General features: G+C 35.7%; 1 protein-coding gene across 2 annotated transcripts in view; it reads right to left on the reverse strand.

The window, feature by feature from the left end:
* Window positions 1–19,811, reverse strand: part of kcnh5a (potassium voltage-gated channel, subfamily H (eag-related), member 5a) — an 85,554-nt gene continuing 65,743 nt past the window's right edge. The window contains exons 11-13 of one of the 2 annotated variants that reach the window (XM_053489141.1): window positions 977–1,185; window positions 484–853; window positions 1–423 (exon numbers count right to left, since the gene is read on the reverse strand). In XM_053489141.1, the coding sequence (XP_053345116.1) occupies window positions 1–423; window positions 484–853; window positions 977–1,185 (1,002 nt within the window). Of the gene's footprint in view, window positions 1,186–19,811 lie in introns of both variants that reach the window. The other variant, XM_053489140.1, reaches the window with a different exon arrangement.

The following is a 19,811-nucleotide window of genomic DNA, read 5'->3' on the forward strand; positions in this document are numbered from 1 at the left end:
TCAAAAATGTCCATCTTCTCTGTCTACTTCAGGACTAACAGGTCTTGAGACAGTGAAAATGTCCTGGCATTTGAGTTTGGTTTTGGGGGTTGAAGTCTGTGGAGGTGGGGTTGATCTCCTCTGCTCTGAGAGCAGTCGTAAAATCTCCCCCACCTGGGCTTCCAGGACAGACAGACGACCACTCAGGGTCTGAATGTCTCCTTTAAGTTCCATCTTAGCCTCTTGCAAGGTGCTTTGAAGGAGAGCCTGCTCAGGCACAGGTAAGAAAGGAAGACCTCTTGTGGTCAAGGCCCCTACTCCAGGGCTAGGCTGCTCAAATGGGCTCCGCTCCATGGGGCTACGAGAGTCACCTACCCTGTCGATGCGTAAGTCACTTTTGGTGATACCACTGTCACAAGAATCAGTCTTGTGTAGTGCACTCTTCTCATCTGCTTCTTCAGTGCCTCCTTCTCCATTGTTACTCCCATTTATGTCTAAAGTGACTGAAATGGGTTCTTTCCCATTAGCCCCCTGTTTTTTGGCATCTTCTGGCAGTTGTCTCAGGCCCTGGGTAACATCTCCCCACTCTTCCTCCCTCTGTGGCCAATCTGAATTAGATGGAGGAGCAACTGAAGCTCTATTTTCTATGTTCCTGAGACGCATCCATCCCCGTTCACCAACACTACCACCACCTCTGGGTCGAACCTGACTAGTAAGCTTTAAACAGTTTTGGTCAACAACGCTGAGGCTGGGCTTAAGCTCCATGGCCTCATGGCAGGTCTTCCCACTGGAGTCCTCTGTTTGAGCATATGCCAGGGAGCTTTGAACTGGGGTTATCTGTGAAACAGTCACAACTGTGGAGCCGCCATTACCACTGCCTCCACCCAATCCAGGAGCCCCATTTTGCATAGAGGGTCCATGGTGATGATGGAGTGAATGGTGCACCTGATATTGGGGCTGAGGATAATGGTGCTGTTGATGATGGTGATGGTGGGACAGCTGGTGAAGCTGGTGCTCCACATGGAGCTGGTTCCTCTCCAGGTCAGGCAACAAGGACCCCTGTGCTCTCATCTCTTTCTGCTGTTTGAACTTCTGGAAGAGTTTGCGGACTGGATGGTCCACAGGAATAGAGAGTGTCACTTCATTTTTCTGGTGCCTTCTCTCCTCCTCCTCTTTCTTCACATCTGCGATTTTACGAAAGATGATCTGTAAAAAGGCAAAATAATTTTATTTATTATATAATTATATTATATAATATTGTTAAGGGCAAAAAACTTTATATTTCTAAATGCAAATGATTAATATATACAGAACAAGTACACAATTCTCAGCCTGACCCAACATTAATGATAACTGTAAGAATGCTGGATGTACTGTTATGGTATAAACTTTGAAAATAATATTCAAAATGTGTTTCCTTTCACAGGTATATTGAAAAGCATATTCTGTTTGTGTTTACTGTAAATTTAATCCTTCAATTAAATGTTTGATTACTATCACAGAACATTGTCATTTGGTATAAACATGAACTGCATGCATGCAGAACATTTTAAGCTCATCTACTGTATAGTCTTAGATTTGTCCATGTGGCATTCCTTCTTTAATTTAGACCAATTCAGGTTTTCAGTAGTCTTTCATCTGAAAGCAGAGATGATTGTTGCAACAGTTACTTAATCTTTCTGTCTGGCTCATTTTCATATTGAAAGCTCCATCTATGACAAAGTACATTTTGGCAGATGCAACTAGGTTTTGGCTTGAAATATTGAGGTACTTATCCCATTTCATGATGCCAAAAGATCCAGAACCACCAATCCTTAATCTTTAATTACACCCTCAATAGTTTACAGGAGGGTATGAGATGCGTTTTTCTGTCATTCATTCAGGGAGAAACTGATGGAGGAGTACATGATCAAAGCATTTGATTTTGGTCATATTTAATAATTATAAAGATAACTGAAGTTCTAATAATGCTTGTCAAAATGGGAGAATAAGTCAGGTGCTGTGTTTTGGAAATGTTTCCAGGACTAACTTTTTTGGCAGTGCTTTTAAACAGCAGAATGTTCGAGTGTATTTACATTTTCACAAATGGTGAGCTTTGGGCACTCGAGGCTAATTCCTCATAAAACTTCAATTGTTACAGATACAGTATGTAAAAACTTTTGTTAAACTCTATTTGTGCTGATTTATGGAGGTCATTGACCCTTTCCCTCTTGTGCATAGAAGGTTATATTTGATTCTTTTTTAAATTAAAATAAAAATATAATTTCAAGAATGTATTTAAAATATGGTTTTGGGGTGTCAATAATATTTAAGTTGCATGCTGTATATTTTCTGAGAGAAAATACTATTAATTAAAATCAGTGGATTTTTTTTTTTATCTTTTTTTATCATTTCAGCTCATTATCATGAAGAGATCCTAAGTATTTTTTGCATAATCTATAAACTGAGCTGAATCAAACACGCCTAGAGTTATGCCAAATGAAACACATGCATTCTTGATTTCCATCTTTTACATATTTAAACTGCAAATAGCTAACAAGCAACACACTGTCCTTCAGGAAGGTAAAACTTGTAGATGAGTGGCTCTTCTGTGGGCAAGAAAAAGCAATGTAGCCTTTGGCAAACCAACACTTGATTTCTGACCCAGACCGTGAACCTCTCCTTCCGTATTATATCTCTCTTCAGCTATGGGTATGCATGTGCCAGAAGCTTTGATCGCATATGTTATTAATTAGGCAGTGCTAATTAGTCGCTTGGGCTTCTCTCTAGGAGCCCCAGGGAAAGCTGCATGGCCCAGTCTGGAATAATACAGAAGACATTCTCCAAAGAGCTTGTTATTTTTAATAAGGATCCAATCACATTATCTAATGACGATCTCAGGTTAAGTATTTGGATTTTGTTTGCACTTGCCCCCTCTGTGTTGCCTGCTTTAGAATACAGTTCAAATAATTTGCATAAAAAATTATTTTTAACTTTGCTCATCTTAAACAGAATTTAAAAAAAAGGGAGAATAAAAAAAACTGTTAACACGGTTAAATATATATATTTTTAAACAGGCATTTCTTAATTAGGAAAAAACTGAAGTAAAATCTTAAAATCTATATACTTTTAAAATTTCAGTTAATAGTGATTTATTATACAATATTTTAATTTGTCACTACCCAGTATTATATTATATTATATTATATTATATTATATTATATTATATTATATTATATTATATTATATTATATCATATCATCAGCCATGCCAACCTTCTGATCAATAACATTTTAGAGATCATCAGTGAAAGTTATGATTAAAAATTATGAGCTGCTCAAAATGTCCTTTTTTTCCTTTAAAACCAAAAGAGGACATTATTTCTGTAGAGTTGTATCTCAAAATGATCCTTTTTTTTTAGATCACAGAATGATTGGCAGTGGTGTCTTGCCTTCTAGGTAAGGATAAAATGTATTGAATACTGGATATGAATGACAAGCCAAACATTTATGTACACACATTTCAGTTTAAAAGCATCATATGGGAGAAATGTAGGTATATTTTTTAAGATGTTGTTCATGCAGGTTGGAGAGTAAAAACAAAATTCTAGCAAATTAGGATAAAAAAAGTTGTATAAGTTGTACCTAACCTAGTACCTAACGTCAAACGATAATACCATCAATATAGTCTCATCTACTGTCACTCAAATTGGATTTCACCAATGAGATTTTGCTTTCCAGAAATCTCAAAAGTCAGATGTTGGCATTATTATTTTTTTCAGAACAGTTAGTTCTTACCAAGTAATCTGATTGGAAGCGAGCCATTCCATAAGTAGTGCTACAGAGCATAACAGCACTGGAACGTATGACATTACATAACACTCCGCATTACAGTTGTTCTAACAATTATTCATTTCACTAACTAACCAGCTTGGCTAAAATTAAGTCAGTACAGTGTACAGTACTGGAAAAAGGTGACAGTAGACAACAATTATAACCATGTCATCTTTTCATCTTGAAAAACAATTTGTCTTCTTACTGTAGTAATTGCTTCTAAGTCGATCTGAATTGCCCTCGAACCGTGATGTTGTTCTGCTCATGGCTAACATGAGCTATAAAGCTAACTAGTTCCAAACACAAGGCTGAATCCCAAATCCCTCTCAAACACCCTATCAAGGGCCCTGCTTGCTGTGTGGAACAACCTAGCATATTAGTTTTCATTTAACACTATTTGGGATTTAACTTCAATATAAAATGAGTTATAGGACTGCCCACCAGCTCCAAGGTTTCTCCTCACCTTTTGGCTACATAGTACCAATAAGAATGAAGAGACTTTTACCCCTGTTAATTACACTAACTTTGTTTGTCAGTCACTGAAGGATGTGTGTTGTATAAAAGCAATATCACACTTGAATTTACACTGGTGTTTTGAATATCAGCACAGCTGTGATATCTTTGGCACTCAGATTGCAGCCTTGGGCTGAAATTCAGTACAACAGCATTCCCCCATATGTGATATTGCTTAATTGTACAATCTATAGTACTGTAAGTCCACTCCAAAAGCTATAACTAATAGTTAAAAAGCCAATCACGAAAATAATTGGCCAGGGGTTTAAAATACCACAGCTTTTAATGTTCCCATCACAGGCTGTGTAAAATAGCATCACAGTAACTTTACTGCTTTTAAAAATGTCATCTCCTCAAGGCAAGCAATGGGCCCTGATGGTAAAAATAGAGCCAAGAATGTCATGTGACTCTTCATTATCCCTGTGCAGTCTTTCAGCACACTGCATTTCTGCAATCGCTTGCCATTTCCCATCTTCAGGAAGATAAATAATAAATTTAGCTCCACTCTGCCATTATATTTAAATACCACTTATTATTGACCCAGTAAGATGGCAGTGGCAAAGAGAAAAAGAGTAAGCAAGGAGCACAGATGGAACAACAGACAACACAAATGATAAAAATCAATAATAAGAAATAATATAAACAATAGCTACCCAAAAGGACATTTTACTACTTATTTTAGGAAAATAATTAAGAATTATAAATAAAAATGCAAACATAATTTAATAGTACTGAGTTAAAATGGCTACAAACCAGTGGACAATATTCAGTGGTATATTTAGAGCTGCAACTTCAGGTTAAAACATATTAATATTTACACACAGTATTAGGAGTCGCTTAAGTTAATTTTCTAGGTACCCCATTTAAATGATTAAAATGATTTACATTTCTGTTTGAAAAGAAGCACAAAAGTACTCACAAAAAAGTATGCAAGACTTTTCATGATGTAGTGGTATCAAAAAGAAAAGATTTCTTTAGTGTCTAAACCACTCTTTAAAGGCAAGCACTTGCCCTTAGGCCAGATAAAGGATGATTGAAGCAGATCATAGTTTATCATAAAATTTAACATAAAAACAAATGACAAAAAAAAAAAGATAAAACTACCTATAAATGAGTTATCCTAATTAAAATAATGAAGGTACTAATTATCTCTTTTAAAATTTTGAAAATATGGCTGCTGTCCTCATTATTCAGTAAACTACTGTAAATGTAGCAGTGTTAGAAAGTGTGAAGTTTAGGCAGAGGCGAAACATCAGGGTCTATTGTGGACATTAGCAGCAAATGGTGGAAAAAGTACAAAAAGCCTGTACTTGAGTAAAAGTAAAGATACCCCAGGTACAGTAACTTATAGTAAAAGTCCCTCACTTACATTTCTGTTTGAGAAAAAGTAAAAAAGTACTTACATAAAAATGTACTTAAGTCCCAAAAGTACTGAGCTTATATTAGCTCACTGTAGCTTTCAAGTCATATTTAAATACTGTCTCTCTCTTTCACTCTCAATTTCTCTTTCTCTCCTGCTAAACTGTCTGAAACCACTTCCACTTCTGATTTCAAACACCTGCTACATCATTGATTGTTTCACAGAGGGAAACCAAGTCATAGTTATAGTAGTTTGCAGGTGGTAAAAGTAACAATTATCCACTAAGAAAAGTACTCAAGTAAAGTACAGATATGCAAAAAAATGGCTTTTACAGTAACAGTACAGTACAGTAACAAAGTAAATGTTAAAAACCTAGTTACGTTATATCCCTGCTAGACAGGCCCAAAAAAAATTATTATGCACACAATTTAAAGTGTCCCATGATGCAGCTATTTTAGTTACAGGTTTATTTCACAATTTTAAGTTGTCAGATTAATAAAATTAAGTTCCTATTATTATATCCTGGGCTCTCCTTTAAGAAAATGCATACAGTTTGAAGAGTAGGCCTATAAAAGCATCCATCTGCTACAGCTCACTTTACAACTTTTCACTTTCATCCCTATAAAATATGTCTGTCGATGTGCAGTGTCTCTACTGAATATTATCTCCACCAACCTGCATACCATAGGTTTTTTTGTTTTGTTTTGTATTTACACTTTACAAATGCCAGAAAATTTCCAGTGTGCTATATTGTGGCACTGTATTTATATTGTGTTTTCCACTGATTATCAACAAGTTGATAAGTTGATATTGCTTAAAATTTAAGAAATAATAAATCAACATTCAAGGTCGAAATCTTTAGTATAGTAACTGAAAACTCTGTTCCTTTTTTTAGCACTGCATGCATAACATGTCCATTTGTCTGAGGCATACTTGAGAGCATTTCTGTAAATGACCATGACCATACAGAATGTTGACTAGTGTAGCTGAACCAAAGGGTAAAAAATAAAAAAGAGACAGGAGATGTTTAGACAGATCAGCTCCCACTTTAATCAGGATGGGAGTGTATTTGAAGCAGTAAGCATGGAGTAGCTTTATGATTAACTCAGAGGAAGCAGGGAGGTAGTATGTGTGCCATGCCATGGTGACAATAATGACTAATTCAATTAATGTCTGTGTCAATAAGATAACCACAGTCAGACTCAAATACTGTGCAAAAGCTATTTAGCATTGTTTTAGCGTTGCTAGCATGCGCAGTTAGCATAGTTCCCGAGTGCAGTCGCAACTTTGGTTGATTATTATGAAGTTATCTGTCTAACATAATTTGGTCATTATTGTATTTGTCTAAGCCCATGTTGCATATCATATTATTGTAATATTATCAACATTATAAGGCTAAGGGTTGCCTAATGCATGAAAAAGATTACTAATACATAGCACCATAGCTCTGCTCAGATGTCAGTGTGAGTGGTCAATTATAAATGAAATGATTGGAACCATGTTTGTGTATGTGTGGTGACGACCTTTTAATAAAAAAAAAAAAATCCCCAGCCAGGAAGTCCCTGTTTGCACCAGAGTCTACGTGTGCTAAAATACACAGAGACTGATCACAGCATAACTGTTACGGTACTTAGTAGCAGAAAATGTCCGATGGGGAAAGGGGAAACCTATGCCAGATGGTATTGTGCATGTGCACACACACACACACACACACACACAAGGACATCGACTCAAAGATTCTGGATGTGTAGAATATTATCTGTGCATGTGTTCGGATCAGTATATACCAAACATTTATTCACTATTTATTATTTTGATCCAGTGCCTGTTTTCCAGATTTATGATCCTGCTTTACCCTATTGATATTGTTGGCTCATTGCCTGACCTTCACCCATTTTATGTTTTTAAATTTCTATTCTGGTGTTTGTTTTTATTGTTGCATTAAATAAAATCCTCTTAAAGTGAACTTGGGTCCACCAGTATGGTTACTGACAGAATTTTATGTCAGGAAATGACTTTTTGATTCATACAAGGTGTTGGCAGTAATCTTCCTCTATTACAGTAGCTGTACCAAAACAATGCACAGATCGCCACTTACCATCCCCTCAAACCACCACGCTCATTGTCCACCCTGATAAGTACCCTAGAGAATCTGTGGAGTGCAGGCTTCAGAAGTCAGAAGGGGTGTTTTTGAACATACCAAGATCACTCATTGCCATTTTTACTGATAATGATCTCACATCGGCTAAGACAGTCATAAACAAGGAGGGCAGAAGGTAGCTTCTAATGACCACTTCCTCCAGCATCTCTGGTGCTTTTCTTGTGCTATGGCAAGGAGTAGCTAAAAGGTTACCTAAACAGCATTAGGGAAAAATCCCACTGTACTAACGAGGAGACAGAGTGTGGCTCATCAGGGCCCTCCGCTGAGGGGTGCAGGAAATGAAGCCATCATTACATGAGCAAATCCAAGAATCTTCAGCACATCAACAGCATTATTCTATTTCCTATTGAGCACTGAAGGACAATCAACCTATCTGATTAAGTCTATCCTTGACTCAGCACAGAGAGGGCTCTAGTACGTCTACGAATGGAAGGCTTTGGACATGAGAAGTTCTGGGCTGCAGTCTTCTATGTTCTAGACCCTCTATTGCAGCAAGACCTGTATGCCTGCCACCAGAGCTAACCTTTACCAAAGGACTACAAAGAAGGTTGTTTCCATGTGCTGCACCTTTGGTTGCATCAAACATGGATGCCTTTAAATCACACACTCCAATTCACCTTGATACTGGCTATGTACTGTAGGTGTTAGTTTGTTTGTTTTAGATTTCTTGGCTAAGTACAACCTGCTTGTAGTCACTTTCATTTAAATAGTTTTAAAGTATTCTTATAACCAAATCAAGATAAAAACCTCTTTACATAATACAATTATTGTTATTAAATTATAGTTCCTTTTCTGTTTACAGTGGCAGTTCATGACAATTACTGTACAAATTGTATTATTTTGTTGACATGGTCTATAATTCCCCAAGGCATGTAAATTTTATGCCAATTTTATGTGTATTCCTATTTTGATTACAAGTTTAGCATAATCATGCCATGACTGGCACAACAAGAGTAAAGACTGCCAAAGCCTATTCATCTAGGATTTGTGGGAACTAATCTTCACTCATATAGTACAAATAAAAACCATGCATTATTCATGCAGACAGATTTAGCAACATGAGGCAAGTAGGCAATATGCATTTGCACAGGCGCCCAATATAAATGAATATTTCTATTATTTACTTCATCCATTTGCTTTTACATCACCTGCGGTGTCATAAGCTAAACAAGCTAAACAATAATGAACGTAATAATACACAACATGTGCGATCATCTTTAATTACACACTACAATTCAAAATAATATACTACAACAACAGAGACATGAGAACTGATGTAACAGAGATGTAAATTTATAATACAACCGTGCCTAATGACTAAATATTAAGAGAAATTTACCCCTTAAATCATACACTGAATAATTACTTGTTCCAGCTATTCATAATTATGATAATTAGTGCAAAGCCCCGTCTTTCTAGTGGAAAAAAAATAATATGTCAGCAGCTTTCACTTCTGTTTTGGAGAAAAATTAGACTAAAAAGTGACACAAACCTGGGAATTAAAGATTCATAATGACCTCTGGGCATGAAAATGGAATTTAAAGTAAGATTTTTTTTTAGGTTACCCTCTCTAGTTGCTATTATGATTTTTTTTTTGTTTTGTTTTGTTTAAAAAAAAAATAAGGTAATACTGTGTAGGTAATTAATTTTTCTTTATCTCAGGATTCAGCTGACTGATTTTATTTCTGAAATCCTCAGGGCAATGCTTTCACCTAAAATAGAAACTGGTATTGAACCATGCAGCCTATGTTTGAGAGGAAAACCCCTGAAAGAATGAGGCAAGTCATGTAAGCACTACACTTCCAAAAACACATCCAGACTTCCAGTGTTGTCAGATATATAGCATAGTTGGTTTATTCCCAAGCTAAAGCCAGAGGGATAATGGAAAAAGCAATTTTCCACTTCAGTCATCTGAAATAACAAATGACACACAAAAGCGTGCATAGATATATGTAATTTTTATGACCAAAGATCTAAAGAGAATTACTAAAATATGATAAAGTTGAAGCTAAATTAGCCCCAAATTACACAATCTGTTATCATTAATAAATAAACAGGGAAGAAGGAAACAAAAAACACACAGAGATGAAGAAAGCAGAAAAACAAAAATGTTATAACAATATGACTGTCATCAGTTATAGTCAGCAGAACTATTTAAATTCCACAGAAACAATGGATGTATTTTTACTACAATATTTCTTTTTTTTAAGGGAGCTTCTGAACAGCTTTCTGTAATTTATGAAAAGAAACAGCTGCTTTCTCATATTTTTCGAACAGAATAAACAATCATCATCTGAGGGTTTTATAACAGGCTAGTAAGTAATTTTACTCTGATCAGTATATAATTTAATGCACATTTAGAAGGGAAAGGTCCGCCCTTCAGACAAAAAGTCTGTATGTGTTTTCCTTGTATGCCAGTGAAGTCTGAAATTCTACAGTATCAATATTATTCAGATCAACATTGAAAGAGATGGTGTATCATTAAGGGGTGAAAAAAAATGTTTGCTTGCAGTTGACTTTTAACGTTATTTCTTGGAGTAACGTTTATTTATGCTTTAATGGGATGATGGTTGGGTATAGGGAATTGAAGGTTAGGTGATAAATATTCAGTGTAAAAGACAATGAGCTCACTGGCCGGCTAAGTGAAAAGTAAATTAATAACTAAGTGCTGTCTATATATTTGGATAATGTAAGATAATATACAGTATAAAGCTGAAATGTTATGTTACTCACTGTGCACTATTACACAGGCAAAAAAAAAAGTTGCATATGGTAACTGTGTATTTCAGCATCATCAACTTACCCAATAGGCTGCCAAGGATGAAGGGGAAAATGAAATGATACATTAAAAAAAGTATACATACAGTAGGTACAGCTAACTGAAATGTGTCTCAGGAGATCAGCTGTTTCGAATATTATTCAAGAAAAGGTGTGGTTCAATAGCAACAAATGGCAACTTCATACAGAAGAGAAGTGGTCCTTATTGAAGGTGTGACTAGTCGGCAGGCTGAGTGAGTCAGAATGAGGGATAGTTAATCAATGTGGTACTTAACCCTACTTTTTCCTGTCTAATGTATTTAGGGCATTATTGAAATAAAAGTTTGAGGCAAATTATTATAGAGTGCTCAGTTCAAATCAATCCTACTGTCTGCATATTCTGAGATTAATATAAATGCGCATTGTTGTTTGATGCCGCTTCCAATGTTACACATCAAACCAGAGAAATTCATAATTGTAAGAGATAAAAAATGTTTGTAATTTTGTAATGTTTAAAAAGATTTATAGTAAAAATCTAAAAATAATTTTTTATTTAGATTAAAAAAAACAAATTCACCCTTGACTAACCAGATATTTAGGTAAAGGTGATGTTGTTTCACCTCTGACCTTTAAATCAGATGGAGAGTTTTGAGATTTTTTCTAATTAAATTATCAATTAATAATAGCCAAGTTTAACATTACAGGTAATGTTTTCTAAGGATAAACATTTGCCTGCTGCCTTCATCAGTTACTTAATTAGGCCGATCCATCATCCATCTAAGAATCTCTACAGTCCAATTAGAGACCGTGGAGGCCAATGGTGATTACTATTGTATTAATTCCCATTTTACAACCATGGTAAAACCTCTAGCTAATGTTTACATGAGCATTCACACATTACGGGCAATTTGGGGTATCAGTTAGCCTAATCTGCATGTCTTTGGACTGTGGGAGAAAGTCTGAGTACCTGAGTGGATGTGCAAGGCGAGAGTGCTAACCAGTAAAAATTGGAACTATGGTCAAAGAAAATGCAGATAAGTAGTCAATTATTTTGCCATAAGCTCTGCATTGTTTATCAGACTTGACAATATATGCAGTGTGTGCATACTGAATAATTGAACTGAATTATGGTATTGGATTATATACATACCTCAAATGAGATTAGATTTTAGATTTAGGTTTGGATTAAAATTTGATAAAAACAATAAATAAACAAACAAATAAATAAATGCAAGTGGTTGTTTACCTTACAGACCACCTGGGGTGTACCTTCTAAATGCCATTTCCTTGCTGACTACCAACAGCAAAGTTTATTACCTTCTGATGATAATCAGCACCAGTTATAAAAGGGCCCCTCTTTCCAATTCTTGCCTTATTAACAGTTAAATAGACAAACTTGAACAATTGTTATTAATTAATTAATTAATTAACTAATTAATTAAAGTGACACAGGGAGGTGACACTGGTACAGTATACATTGGTTTCTCTGGTACAAGAGTACAATACCATAAGTAGGTACTATACAGTAGTTAGTTATCTTATTATATGTAAATCAAACAGCCTATTTATAAAATGTGCATAGTTTAATTTTGTTCAACTTCTTGCTTAGAATCAATATACAGTATAGCTTTTGCCATTTTTATTGGATTTTTCCAATAGATTTATTGTATTATTTACAACATTAGGGGTTACAGCACTCACACGACACACATTATCATATGCTTGAATGAACATAGGGTTCGTCCTACCAGGCCTTGATAGGGTTAGATGATGTGTATGGTAAATGCATGAATTTTTTGGTACTTTTTTGGCATCTTTAATGAACATTCTCTAACTACAGGAGCCAATACAGAGCAGACTGGCGTTATGAGTACTTTATCTAAATCGATTTCACCGAGCCAAGTGAATGACTTAGCAATTCCACAATTAATTTCGTCTTATGTATGTTTTAAAGTATATTGAAAGTGCAATCTGATAAACAGGGTTGCATATACTGCCTGTACTAGCAGATGCACAAGCTCTAAGCTATGATCAATATCACCAATAGAGAGACCAGTGGCCTCATTAGAGGAACAAGCTGATAAAGCATTGGACATAAATCTATGCTGCGTATAACTCGAATATATAACAGATGACATTCTGGTTTGCAAGGAATATGTTTGGCTGCCTGGGAAAAAAACATTGGGGTCAGTATGGCTAAAATTTTGGGGTTTAAGTTTAACAACAAAAATATGTAAAATACAGTAGTATTTTGAGCAAAATTAAATATTAATATTTGTGGCTATACACCTGAATTTGGTAAGATAAAAAAAAAATTAAAAACAAAGAAATTTTTCAAATAAAGTCATGTTAAAATACCATGTGTAATAATATACGGGGTGGTCACGTCAAACCAGAACTTGAGATGAAATTTCTTGTGAATGAAAGCATAAAAAATCTTAAGCAGAGTATGGTGATAAAAATCTTAGCCTCACTGAAACATTTAAATGGTGCATACGTTTTGAAGAAGCCCGTACATCCGTAAATGGTGAATGACATTTCCGGCCAAGATGGCTAGGAGCCCACTGCAGTCGTTCCCTTAAACATTCAGCGATTGGAATGCCTGATTCTTGAAAATCGATGGATAATTTGTTGACAACTTGCGGAGTTGATGCATCTGTCTTGTGGGAACTGCATAATCATTCACACCACATTATTATTTTTTTAATTAAGCTAGGAGTTATTGCCACATCCCCTGTACATGTTTGGGCCATCAAATGAGTTCAGACGTGAGGCAGGTAGTGCGATCATGGCTCCAGGATACAGTACTGAGAAAACTTTATATCTTGATGGTATCCAAGCACTAGTGAAACGCTGGTGCATTAGTGCATTAGTTTACTATTAGATTATATAGAGAAATAAAGGGATTTTTTCACTCTCATCCCTGTGTTCTATTATTCTGCAAAAGTCCCAGGTTGACTTAAACTCCTCTCATAATATTTATTATTGGAAAATAATTAAGGATTAGGATTTTAGCTTGTTTTGCTCTCAATCTTTTTTGTCTGTTCCCACCCACCAGCTAGCTCTCCCTTCTTACATTACACAGAGGGAAGGGTGAAGGCTGCATAGACAATTTTACATAAGTCACATGTACTGGCTCTACATCCAGGCATCTGCCAACATCTTCTTGTAGCCAATGAAAAGTTTTTTCACTATGGTGCAAATATTGTGCATAAACCCCTTATCTTGCACTATGAACAATGCTTTGGACTTTTTGCAGCGTTAGCTAGAAACCTTTTTTTAAGGGTCTACCCTAAAAGTTGATGCCGCTAGCATTGTCTGTGCACTGGGGCAAGATTGGCAGTTTTCCATTGGGAGCACTTAAACTAGACAAAACTTTTCTTTAAGGTGAAACTATTGTTTCCACTGGTCCATAGTGTGGCCTGGTGCTAAGCAGTTTGTACACCTGACCCTACGGAATAAGGGAAATACAGTGCATCCAGAAAGTATTCACAGCGCATCATTTTTTCCACATTTTGTTATGTCACAGCCTTATTCCAAAATTGATTAAATTAATTGTTTTCCTTAGAATTCTACGCCTGTCTATATAAGGTCCCACAGTTGACAGTTCATGTCAGAGCACAAACCAAGCATGAAGTCAAAGGAATTGTCTGTAGACCTCCGAGACGGGATTGTCTTGAGGCACAAATCTGGAGAAGGTTACAAAAAAATTTCTGCCGCTTAGAAGGTCTAAATGAGCACAGTGGACTCCATCATCCGTAAGTGGAAGAAGTTCGAAACCACTAGGACTCTTCCTAGAGCTGGCCCGCCATCTAAACTTAGCGATCTGGGGAGAAAGTGCCTTAGTCAGGGAAGTGACCAAGAACTTGTTCACCTCCCCGACAAAGGCCCTTCTCCCCCAATCGCTCAGTTTAGATGGCCGGCCAGCTCTAGAAGGAGTGCAAGTTTTGGAAATACTCAAACTGGCTCATGACATGGCATGTTTAAATCAACTATCTTCCCAATTCTAATGCTTGGTTTGAATGCACTGAGTATTTCGCATGTGAATGGTGGATTAGATGTTTGTATAAAAACGCAGTTAAGGAAGCGTACCTACCGAAGTGGTTGGTGAGTGAAGTGGCTTTCACTTAACACAGAGACCGATGTTCAAACATGCAAGCATTACTTAGGGATCTAACTATTGCCAAATGGCCAGGCCCTGGTGGACAACTGAGCAGTATCCCAATTATTTGTAATTGATTTTTAATAAATGAATGCACCCCTTGGTAAATGTATTATGTTTGTTAATAATCTTAATAATATTAGTTAATACTAGAAGTATCAATAAATGGAATGAGTTAACAAAATGTTACTAGTTATTTATTTTCATTGTAATTTTTTCTATAAATGATACACTACAATATGTGCCTCATTATTTTCTGATGTGACATTATGAAAGAATCTGTATATATTTACACTATATGCGCTCAACTATACCCCATGTAACAAATAAACGTTGAAAATGTTATTTGGTCTAGTAATAATGCTAATGCTAATGTTCATTACATTTTTTGTAAACCTTCATTTCTGTCAAAGCTAAATTTATCTTTTTCTTTATTTCCCCTTTATTAGATTAATAGATAAAATTCAATTTGTCCTACTCATAAAAAGTTTTGAAATGCCATTTTCCAACCCAGTTAACATTTCATCATCATTAAGGAATTCAGGACACCTAAAGGGCCTCTAGTGTTCTAGCTCAGAGAGCAGGAAGGACTGACACAAACCCAGCCTGACATGCGCAAATTGTTCCAGAGGTTCACGTCATGCACCGCTTTATAAGAGACTGATATCAAATACATTTCCTGGAAAAACTTTTTAACCAGGATTTTATTTAGAAACATATTTCCAAAGATTAATAACATTATGACAAGCAGTCTCTAGTTTTAAATTTGATATGATACACAGGTGTCTTAATAAGATACATTTACAGACACAGTAATTGCTTTAGATTGCATTATGGTTGAATTGATAAAGTCATTCAGCACAGTTTTTTATTTCAAATTTAATTATATCTTTCAACAAGTACAACCTAAAACCTTTTCATTTACTGTATTATGTATCTACAGTATTTGATATGCTTATGACAAGCAGTTTGATGCAGTTTTATCTGAAGATGATTAAAAAGATGTTAACCCTTTATCAGGAATCCTGTTAATAATGTAAAACTGATAATAATAAAATAAAATAATAAATAAATAATAATAATAATGATAATAATAATAATAATAATAATAGGTTTGATTACCTTAATGTGTTTTCCACTTACAATTTTCTGCGTTATTTTATAGGTTAATTATTATTGTGAAATAGTATAATAGTATAAATTAGTTAAAACGAAGAAATCATGTCTGCATGAGTTTGGAAATGCATATTTATATAAAATTATGTTACACTGTTTGTCTTCTTGAAATAGCCAAAGCAAAAAGACAATGATATTATTTTCTGCCTGGCCAAAAAAAATGCCATTTTAATTTAAATGAGTAAATACTTAGGAGCCTTTGATTGGATAATTACTGAACCCCAATAAATAATATGTTAAAATAAGTAAACATTTGTTTAACCCTAACTGACCCAATGATAAGCTTCTCATTTCCTAAACCACCATGTCAGAAAACAGATCCCGTGGATGTGGAACAGATGTTACCATTTTTCAGAGGGGCCAAATTAATGGCCTGCATCAAACAAAGAAAACAAATAAGGAGTTTACTGAAACTCCTGGAACTGGTTCAAGATCTGTCCAACACATTATTAAAACCTGGAAGGACAGTGCTGAACCAATGCAAAAGTGGAAATGCGGACGGAAAAATAAATCCTGAATGATCATATTGGGAGAAGCTTGGTGAGGATGCATTGTAAAAACTGACAGTAGAAATCGCAACAATGTTTAATAATGAACATTTCCACACACACACAATGTGATGACATATGAGTGGCACTAAACATATGTGCAGTTATAAGAAAATCCCTTATTGGTGAAATAATTTTAAAAAGGCTTGAGTCTGTTGGGGAGCATAAAGATTTGACTTTAAAGGACATGTGGCCTGATAAGTCCAGAATAACCTATTCCAGAGTAATGGGTGCACCAGAGAAAGAAGTGCATGAAAAATGCACCAATTATGCCATTGTGCACATTTTACAAGCCTCTGGAGGAAGTGTTAAATGATTGTTATCTGGCAATAAAAAAAGTCAGCTGACCACCATAATGTACTAAATGACCAAGTTATCACATCAATGGATTTTTTCCTTTCTAATCCAAAACATGCCACAATAATCATATTTGGGGTCATATTCATAATGATTTTAAGAATCCTCTAAGAGAGCTCCTAACTTGGTTTAAACAATTCTAACTTAAAAGTGATTCTGAACCAATCTTAGAGCAAAGAAAAGACAAAAACACTTATCTCTGATGAGTCTGACCCTGTTGCTAGGTATGGCACATTCTTCTGAAGACTGACAAAGTGTATTCAGAGTTAGCTCAATTATTAATAAACATGCAAAAAGCACTTTCCACATTCTCTTCCTTTTTTTCTGTCACTCTCGCTGTCGTTACACACAAACACCACATGCACAAGCAGTTTTATTATTAGAGGACATTTTTTTTCTCCTTAAATAGTATCCGTAGCTTTTGTTTACACCACCGGCATGAAAACTCTTTTATGTTTTTGTCATAAGTCTGAAACTATTCATTTAGCTCATTCCATTTATTTTTTTCATGTAGTATCTATAGTGCCTTGCAAACCTTTTTCACCCCCCTTGGCATTTTTCATATTTTGTTACATTATAACCTGTAAATTAAATGTTTGTTGTTGTTTTTTTTTTTGTCTGAATTTTATGTGACGGATCTGTAAAAAATCGTCGGTAAAGTGAAATGAGAAAAATATATAGAAGAAGAATTTTAAAAGAATTACAACTCTGAAAATTGGCATGTGCATATGTATTGACCCCCTTTGCTATGAAGCACCTCAAAAGTTCTAGTGCAACCAATTATCTTCAAAAGTCACATAATTAGTGAAAGTCCACCAGTGTCACATGATCTGTCAGTATAAACACATCTTTTTTAAAAGGCCCCAGAGGCTGCAACACCACTAAGCAAGATGGATCACATCATGGCGACCAAGGAGCTCTCTAAACAGGGACAAAGTTGTGGGTCAGAGTGGGTTATAAAAGAACTATCCAAATCCCCTGGAGCGCCATCAAATCCATCATCTTCAAATGGAAAGACCATGGTACCACAACAAATCTGCCAAGAGAGGGCCATCCACCAAAACTCTTAGACCAAGCAAAGAGGGCATAAATTAGAGAGGCAGCACAGAGACCAAAGGTAACCTCAAAGGAGCTGCAAAAGGCAAAGCAAGCACTGGGAAATTAACCTGAGTCGAGGGAAAGATGGACCGTGCTAAATACAGGGATATTACTACTGACTTTAGGGGGGTGAATAGTTATGCACGCTGAAGTTTTCTGTTATTTTGTCCTATTTGTTGTTGGCTTCACAATAAAAAAAAATCACATCTTCAAAGGTGAAGGCATGATCTGTAAAGGAAATGATGCAATCCTTCAAACATTTCATTTTATTTCCAGGTTGTGAGGCAACAAAACATGAAAAATGCCAAGGGGGTGAATACTTTTGCAAAGCACTGTATATTTATTAGATCCTGAGAGCAGGGACGAAGGGTAAAGTTATCCCTTTCTTCCTCACTGTCTGCTATCAGTGCATTCCTCCGCCCCATTTATCAGTCTAGTGTTAATAAATTACCTCATGTGTTTTGCAGGTCAGTGCTTAATTTACACATATTAGAGTGGATTGGTTGGTCAGGTTGCCCTCTTATTGGGTCAGGTATGAAACATGCATGACATGTATATTATTACAAAGCTCTTAATTATGATGAAGTATAGTGTAAGCCTTTAGGTTGAAATAACAGTCTATTTCTGGCTATTTTACCCTAATCACATACACCAATATGTACAGTATGGTTAATTTTATGGCAGTTTATTTACCATATGGGTAATTTATGTACTTAATGTATTTTATCTTTTTTAGATTTTCTCCTCTAATTTAGTCATAGCCAAAGCGACGCCGCTTATTAGCTACAACCCTCTATAGCTGGAGAAAGCTATAGCATCACCCCAAATTAAACTTGTGAGGTCCACGTCCATTTAAGTGGTAGTTTTGGTTTGTGTTTAGCAAACATGGATGCAAGCTCTTTTTCTCAAACTACCTCTACTAACTAACCAGAAAAACTACCAGTTTTTTGCCTTATGAGCTCTTTTAAGGGTAGAAATGCTTCATGAATAATTTTATCTTCACTAAGATATACTCTTCAATTTTAAGGAGAATTCTTGGAAAACCTTATTTCTAAGAACTTTCTTAGAATTTCATCACTAGGAGCGACTTTATGAATTTTCATGAATACGGTCGCTGATTTCAAATGCTTTCAGAACCATTTTTAAACATGAATTGGCCACCATAGTATCATGACCTTAACTCCTTTGAAAGTCATTGTGATGTGCTGGAGAAATCATTACAGAGTGGCCATCAATACAAAATCTCAGCCAAAAATAAATGTGACTCTGGATGGTGTGACTTTGTATAAAGTGGTCGAAACTATACCGTGGCAAAAACTTTCCCAGGCAGTGGATATCTTAATATTCTCAAGATTAAATAAACAAATTGTATATCAATAACCAGTCGTCTTGGTAATTATGTACTACTGCTTTTTGCAAATTTAAATAAATAAAATGAACCTTTTCCTCTCACTGTCTATGTTATTTTAGACACTTATAAAAACGTTTAATTTGCATCCACACATAAGCAAAATGTGACAGTCTCAATTAATGAGGTTTGGCAGGTATTTATCATTTGTTCAGCTACTTATCTACTGCTTCCACTCAGCAACACTTACTCCAGTACCCAGCCCATACTCCATCCTCACAAGTGATATTAGCAGCACAGCTAGACTGCATACAGCACCTCCCACTGCACAGCAGGCCAATCATCAGATTAGCGCCTGCCGCTAGCGACCACAGAGAGATCTATTATAGTCTCAATCAGATTCACAGATCCATTCTTCCTTATTAAGGCATCCTCTGGAAGGCCACACTGAATGGTTGATGATGGAGCTCGTCGTCTGAAAGGGGGGATTGCCTTGGTGGAGGCGATGCCATTTAAACTGGCATAAATTACAGCACTTTC

Source organism: Clarias gariepinus, chromosome 27 (assembly GCF_024256425.1).
Source record: "Clarias gariepinus isolate MV-2021 ecotype Netherlands chromosome 27, CGAR_prim_01v2, whole genome shotgun sequence".
NCBI classification, from domain to species: domain Eukaryota; kingdom Metazoa; phylum Chordata; class Actinopteri; order Siluriformes; family Clariidae; genus Clarias; species Clarias gariepinus.